The sequence below is a fragment of the Rattus norvegicus genome, chromosome 4, assembly GCF_021556685.1.
Source record: "Rattus norvegicus strain SHRSP/BbbUtx chromosome 4, alternate assembly SHRSP_T2T, whole genome shotgun sequence".
Taxonomy (NCBI): domain Eukaryota; kingdom Metazoa; phylum Chordata; class Mammalia; order Rodentia; family Muridae; genus Rattus; species Rattus norvegicus.
The window spans coordinates 101623129-101631252 of NC_141537.1; the positions used below are offsets into that span (position 1 = coordinate 101623129).

General features: G+C 36.7%; 1 gene segment (V, D, J or C); it reads right to left on the reverse strand.

Annotated features, from left to right (window-relative positions):
* Window positions 1–1156: 1156 nt before the first annotated feature.
* On the reverse strand, window positions 1157–2515 carry LOC134478837 (immunoglobulin kappa chain variable 12-41-like). The segment is given in 2 exon segments: window positions 1157–2315; window positions 2439–2515. Coding segments are annotated over 2 exon segments (372 nt in total).
* Window positions 2516–8124: the final 5609 nt, after the last annotated feature.

The following is an 8124-nucleotide window of genomic DNA, read 5'->3' on the forward strand; positions in this document are numbered from 1 at the left end:
CCATTCTAGAATGATAACCTTCCCTCAGCTGTTGTTCTGGCTCCCTATCCAGTCAGAAGGAATCAAATATACTATACTGCCCAGTCCTGGATTTATGTTTAGTTCACCCGCGGATTTTTGGTAAAATTTTTCTATTCTCTACAGTCATTGCCTCATTCCATTCTTGCTTAGCTTTTTTTAGCTTACCTAATTACCCATACAACATCAACTGTTCTGCAGTATTACTGGCCCTGACAGTCCTGGTCATTACCTAAACATCTATCACAAAATGATTCAATGACTTATGCAATTCTGTGAGCTTTACTGACATAACATTTAATATATATTTGATTTATGCTTTTACTCCTGAGGGCAGAAAACATATCTCAATGATATAGATTGAGCATGTAGTAATGCATTTTATGCCCAATGAAAACAATTTAATCAATATTCTATGAACCAATCTCCATTGGGTATACTATGACATTTCAGAAAATCCCTGAAACCAAGGTTTAAAATTACATTCTACCTGTGAGGAATAGAAAATCCAATCTTTAATGTAATCACTTGGAAGTACTCTGAGAGACAAAGAATGTTTGTTCTTCATTTTATTTTGCTTATCAAAAATCGTAAGTAAATATATCCATCTCATGTCTGTCACTCCCAGTTATCTCTATGGCTCTCCTATTTGTAGGAGAAGATTTAAGTTATTAACTACTTCATAAGGTCCATTCCTGACTGTCTGCTACCATGATTCCCACAATGTTAGTCCTGGACTAATCATCTGGAAGTAAGAACTCCCCAGATAAATTCTGTTTAGATACATTGCCTTGGCTATGATGTCTTATCACAGAAATTGAAACATAATTCATTAAGTATCAAATAACTAATGTATGATCCCTAGGCACAGAGAAGCAAGTTATAGAGGAAGAAACTAAATTGGGTAACATAGATCTCCCAGGGAGGGAAACATCGGATAGAAATTATATGTGATCATTAAACTATCTCCCCTGAGCCCTAACACCCGGGTGGCTAATAGCACAAGTGACATCTATACTATCTGACTATAAATATGCCAGACACTTCCTACACATCTTAACATAGTACAAGTAATGTATCTCTAAAACTGAGCTTAATATAAGAAATAGCATGTACCCTGGGTTGAGTTTCTATGCAATAACAGTTCTTTGTAGTGCTCGATCAGGGTGTAGTATTACATCAGGAAACATTTTTTCATAACTATACTAAGTCAAATTTGTTTGGAATATAGTTAATGAGATCAAATTACCTAAATCTGGTCCAAGTTTAAGAAATCAATTTAGATGTGTTTTCCTCCTTGCCTATATGCATTTGCTTACCTGCCTCAACACTGGCACAAATTCCTTCATTCAAAGGAAGGAAGAGTAGCTTAAAAAGAATCCTTGAATTGGAGTTATCAAAACCTAGAAATCAAGTGAATGTTGGGACTTGAACCCAGATCCCATGTAAGAACAGTTAATGTTCATAATCATTAATCTATTTTCCCAGACTTCTTCCTTAGTATATTAATCCTATAGATTTTTCCTTCCAAAATAGCTCAAGGTCTCTCCCTCCCTCCCCTTCTTCCCTCCCCTCCCCTCCCCTCCCCTCCCCTCCTCTTCTCTTCTCTTCTCTTTTCTCTCTCTCTCTCTCTCTCTCTCTCTCTCTCTCTCTCTCTCTCTCTCTCTCTCTCTCTCTCTCTGTTGCGTATGTACAACATTCTTAAATGAAGCCACTACTGTGAATATTCTGCTACACATAAACAGGTATTTTAGTGTTTTTATTTTCCTTTTTTAAATAAGTAATGTAAACCATTCCTTTCTTTTCATAATAGACATGGGGACGAAACAAGGATTTAGGACACACAATAATTTCTTTGACTCCTATGTAAAAACAACCCCAGCAAAGGAAAAACTCACAGCAGTTGAGAAGCTCGAGACATCATGAGAATCATTAGGGGCACCCTGTACTCTCACTTCTGCTTCCCTGCATGGTTTATGTCATGGCTTGTATTACTGTGGGAGGATACTTTAAACCCTGTTGACAGAAATAAACCCCTTCATCTTCAGTTTGCATGCTGCTGATCTTGAGAGAATACTGTGTGCCAGATCCACTGCCACTGAATCGTGATGGGACGCCGTCTTGCAAGCTACTTGCACCATAGATCAGGAGCTGAGGAGATTTCCCTGGCTTCTGCTGATACCACGCTAAACCACTGTAAATGTCCTCACTTGCTCGACATTGGATGGTGACAGTTTCTCCCAGAGATGCAGGCAGGGAAGCTGGAGACTGTGTCATCTGGATGTCACATATGGCATCTAACATTGGAAAATTGAAAAGAAATCCACACATGATTAACTGTGTTGCAAGAGGATTTTCACAGAGATAAAGAAACATTGTTGACAGGAAGCAGAATAGATTTTCAATGCTGTTTTCCTTACCTGTAATCCACAGCAGCAACAACCCCAGGAGCTGAGTGGGCACACCCATGTCTGTGTGTGATCTGTGTGAGGCTGACTCAAACACAGGGTGTGACCTGATTATGAAGAAGTCCTCATGTCAGTGCTTTGGATATATGCAAATCAGCAAAGGATAGGCAGAGCTGCAGGGTTCATCAGGTCAGTACTCATTACAGACATGTGGTTCTCTTGATTCTCCAGTTTAGGCACAGTACAGGTTTATATGTAGAGAATGTGAAACTGTTTGAATAAAAAACAAGGGCTAGTCTATGAGTGAGACATTATTTTGATTTGTATCATGTTCTATTCAGAGTTACCATGTGTTTTCCTCCATATCCAGGTTTTTCAGATATTGTATTGTTCTAGGCAGTACATAACTGGTTCCATTTTCCTTTCAAAATGAGTTGTAGATGCAATTGTGGCCATACAGGTCCTTCTATTTTTTTTCCTTTCCTTATGTTTGTGAACCTGAATTTTAGTTAGAATATTGTTCTCTTCCCTTTCTTTACTACTAGTCTCTCACATACTTGTCACTGTTCTTTTTCAAATTCATGGTTTTTTATCCATTTTTCCTGTGAACTTATACTGCTATACATGCACACGCACACACACACACACACACACATACACACACACACAAATACACACACACATACACACACACACACATACACACACACACACACATACACACAGGCACATTCCTAAATATATCTTGTACACTCCACAGAACACTATTTCTGTGTATGTTTTTAGGACTGATCTTTTCATCCTGGATAATCCATTGGTATGCTGTTCCATAGGGAAGAGCACCACTTCTGCTCACAGCTTTATCCTCCATTCCATAGTGATTTTTTGTAGATGTGAAGCCTCCTGGGCCGTGGTCCATTCTGTTTGTCACAATCAATAGTGTCCTCCTTCCTCAACACTTTATGGGTAGCTTCTGTTGTTACTAGGGGACACAATGTCACAGAAAATTCCCTGATCCTCTGGCTCTATCAGTCTTTCCATTTTCTTTCCCTGAATGCTTCCTGGAATTTGGGTAAGTAAACCCTTTGCAGATATATCCCTTTGGACTGAGCACAACTTACAGTGCAACCTCTTGTTCACAGTGATCCCAGAAGAATAAGAGACTAATACTGGAAGGTGTGGTTTGTAAATAAAGACAGAATCTCACATAACATAACATCTATTCTGGCACACAATCTCACTTTATTTAATCCTGGTAACTCAGCTACTCAATAATTGTTCCATCCAGGCATAATGTCATGGGTTTTCTCTGCTCTTTACATATGAGCACCTTTTCTAGATTCATCTGGGATTATACCTTTATCCAATGTTCTTGTGAATCTTCAAATCATGTTATCTGCCTTCTGCCCAATTTTAACACAAATTATTTTGTTCTATGTTCATGAGTATTCTCTCAGAAACAATTATTCATGTCCTTAAATGTACAGTGGATACAAAACTTTCATATACTATGGGCACCATATATTTTCAAAATATTAAAAGGACATGTATGTCAGTCTAAGTTTTGGACAGAAAGAATCAAGCTGTGTGATGAAAGAAGCATATAAAGAAGAAAAAATAGAAGGTATACAAGGGAAGTTATAGTTGTGTCCTGACTTAGAGTGAGTTTCCATCAAAGGTTGAATGGAAAAAGTTTTACGTGTGCAGAGAAGCATTCTATTGGAGATAGAGATTTTACTGGATGAAATCACCCACTCATGGGCTGAAGATGATGGACAGAAGAGAGCTGTCACAAAGAAGTGGATAATGGATAGGTTAATAAATGATTGATTTGAAAAATTTATGAGGAGGGTGACTCTGAAATAGGTAGCCATAGAGTTTCCACTCAGGGATACATCAGAGATTAATTTATGTGAAATAGACATACCAAGCTTGCATATAGCACTAATAATATCTTTTAATATGAACATAATTTGTGTAGTGACACCATATATACATGCTTTGATAAAACAAAAAAAAATGCCAATAAGCATAGTTCATCGAAGTCCTAATTTATTATACAGTTTCATCAAAGTGTGGCACAGACACTTAAACAGAGGGTAAATAAATGGCCTGATTTGTTCTCTGCAGAAAGGAAGGATTAAGTTCATTGCTACCTGCTACCTAGGTCCAAGGTCAGGAATGCTGCTGGTTGACTACAATATCTCTTTGTGCTATATTGGTTCCACATGTGAGTAACTCAACAGAGAAGATTGTCTCCTTTCTTACTACCTGAAATGTTTGACTTCACTTACAACACTTCTGCATTGTGGATAGGTTGATATAGTGCCTAAGTTTTTCAGGTGACTACCTCTTCCTTCACTTCCTTCATTAGGTTACAGTCCCAGAACATTCTAATGTTATTATAAAATATGATACACGACAAAATGGATAGAACTTGGTGAGTCTATCACTTCTCTAAATCAGCCTTTTTTTATAATCCTCTGGAAGCATATTTTCCAGGACACTTCATTGTCTTAGAGCAAATAACACTAAAGCCCATTGATGACCAAACTCTTGGAGTTCTGGTTAACCATCGATGGCATTCAAAATTTCTTATTCATAAAAATATGTAAAACAATGGAATTACTCAGAGAAAAACATGCATCACCTATAAGAAGGCTGGATTAATTTTACTATCATTGGTCCAGTGCCTGGATTGTGATCTATGTCTTAATGACTGGAACACCGAAGTATAAGGTGATACTTATTTAGCATCAAGAAAGTCTAAGCCCTCAAATCTTTCTCACGAGACTGAGAAGAGACTTGCTAGATCTGAAGTTCACATTCCCATTGGTTAACAGCCAATTTCTTCATGGCTATAAATGTAGGAGAGCTGTAATATACTATCTCATTTATAATATTCTCATTTATAAGACTCTGCAGAGTCTTTGTAAACAGAAAAAAAACAGAAAGAAAAATGTATTGAATCAATTCATACCATACCAAATATGTCACATGTCATTGAATTTTAACTGCCTATCATGATCCTTTGAGATGAAGCTGGAGAAATAGTATGGAAGGTGCATTTTGTCTAGTCTTTTTTTTCATAGACTTACTGAGTATGTCTTCCTTTGGCCTTCAAGTTTCTCAACGTTGAAAACTCTTGATGATACCAACACGAACATTTTATTCAGATAATAAGGTCATGGAAGTTTTTCTTATAACTGCCTTGATTTGACACTATTTAAAGGAGTTTTTTCCTTCAACCTCATCATTTAGAAATCTCTTCTGTTTTGGAGCATCAATATTCTCAGATATGTAAACATTCTAAAAACTTCAGAAATTAAAAGAAAAATCAATCACTATACTCTGTGAAAAATTTATCCAGGCACCAGTAATTATATGATTCTCAATAAATAGAAATGGTTCAAATCAGAAGGAAAACATGGTTTATCATGAAAGCAGTAGACAACTTTACAGGGAGCTTTGATCAGAGAGTGCAGGTGGGGTACATCTCAGTGGATTTCAGAGAAGGAAAAATCTAACTACTTGTACTCTAATGTTACTTGTGTCCCCAATATTGGTTTGAAAGAGTGGCTTGATTAATAGGATGCAGAAAAGTTCCAGAGACTAGGCTATGACTCCAGTATAGACCTCATTTCTCTACAAAGATTTGGCTCTATTTTTCTTCCTCAGGCTGTGTACTTTGGTATAAAATTCTGAAAGAACAAGTCCTTAAATAAAACTTCACAATTTATATGATCATTCTTAGCCTGATATTATTGGCTACATGGACACATAGCAAGTAATTTATTATTTTGGGACAAGAAACGAAAATTGGGAAAGGGAATGATAGCTTTAACAACCAATTACCATGAGTATGAAGCTTTGTCATCAAAGTGACACTCTCTGGAAGATTTGAATGCACTTTAGATAAAAATAGTGTCTTTGAAGGTACAGACATGAAGCCTTACATCATTTTTTCCTTTCCTTTCCATGAACCTGACTCTGTTCCCTGTTTATGGATCCTATTCCCCTAACTGAGCTCAATTGTCTGACTTCAGTCAGAGAGGATATGTCTACTCATGGAGTGACTTGGCATCTGATTTCAAAAAAGAAATCTTATTTCTTATGGGACTAGTTCTGCAGTTGATGATTCAGTCCTCAATACAGAGACAACTGTCATGACTTGAAGTTTAATTAGAATACTTTATTAATTTAGAATTGTAAGATGTGGAAAAGACAATAGATATAGAGAATTTGTTCAACTTATATGAGTATTGCACCCTAAAATTTTCAAAAGAAATGGTTTTATTTTTAAGATCTGTTTTTTTATCAAAGACAAGTCTCTCAGGTTCATGCGTGGTAGTAATAACAGCCCTGAGGGGGGGGGGCAGTACAGGGGTTGGGGATTTGGCTCAGTGGTAGAGCGCTTGCCTCGGAAGCGCAAGGTCCTGGGTTCGTTCCCCAGCCCAGGAAAAAAAAAAACAGTCCTGAGATCATTCTGGAACCTTCCTTAAGAAGGAAAATCTGGGAATCATTTTGCCCATTCCTAATTTTCCCAGAGTTGAAGAACAACAGAAAGCACAGAGATGAGAATGAGACCTTCTGTTATTGTGAGAGCCCTAAGCCACGCCAATTAATTCATGTCTTCTCTGGGGAAGCTAATATTAGTGACTGACTAAAAATTTTTGATATATCTTTTAAAACATTCAAATAAAATTTCTATAGATCACAAAACTTGTGGAGTGTAAGAGTCAAAGGCGAGGAAGAAATATACCAAAACAGTGTTCTGGACCTAACAAGACTCCTGCTTTCATGAACTAACATCAGCTGTAGCTGTCTGCATCAGACATGCAAGAGATTAAGTCCATCAGCCCCAAAGCATGTAGTATGAGGAGCTCATGTCCTTGTACCACTAACTGATGACTTTTTGAAGGTTAATGGCTTCTAAGAGAGGGATAGACAATATTCTCTAAGAGTGTTGTCTCTGATAAATTTACCATGCTTGATCCAGTGGGTGTTCCTACATCTATTAATATACGATAAACCCATATTTGACTCATTGTTTTGGTTATATTGTACTCAGGGTTTATGTATATTTATATGGAGACCTGAAGTTAGGGGATGAGGAATGGGTTGTAGATTCAGGGAAGAAAGGGGAATAACAATGTCAAATACATTGTATCCATATATTAAATTCCCCTTTATAAAATATTACATTTTGAAACATTACTCAACTTAATCGTAGTGAACAGAATCAATTTTCCCCAAAGAAGATTTCAATTCTTCCATAGAGCTGCCATAGAATGATAAAGTTTTGTTATTCTTACTGCAGGGCATGGGAAAATGTCTTATCAGTTAAGATAAGACACTATCCTCACAGAGAAAATAAATTCCTTTGTAGGCATCCTCCTTATGTTTCACAAATGAATACAGCTCCAGCTGTCTTCTGGCCGGCTTCAGTACTTAACTTACATACATGCACTCATTCTCATTTTCCCATATGAACTTCCACTTGCATGTGAAATATATAAAAAGAGCATAGACTGCTGTTATAGAAAAACAGAATTATGCTTCAAACAGATATGTATAATTAAATATATTCTACAAAAATTAAAAATGTAATACTCATTTTTAAAAAGAAAAAATTGATATGAAAAGGAGGAATCATTTTATTCATAATGATCCACATAATGAAATGGAATGCAGACAT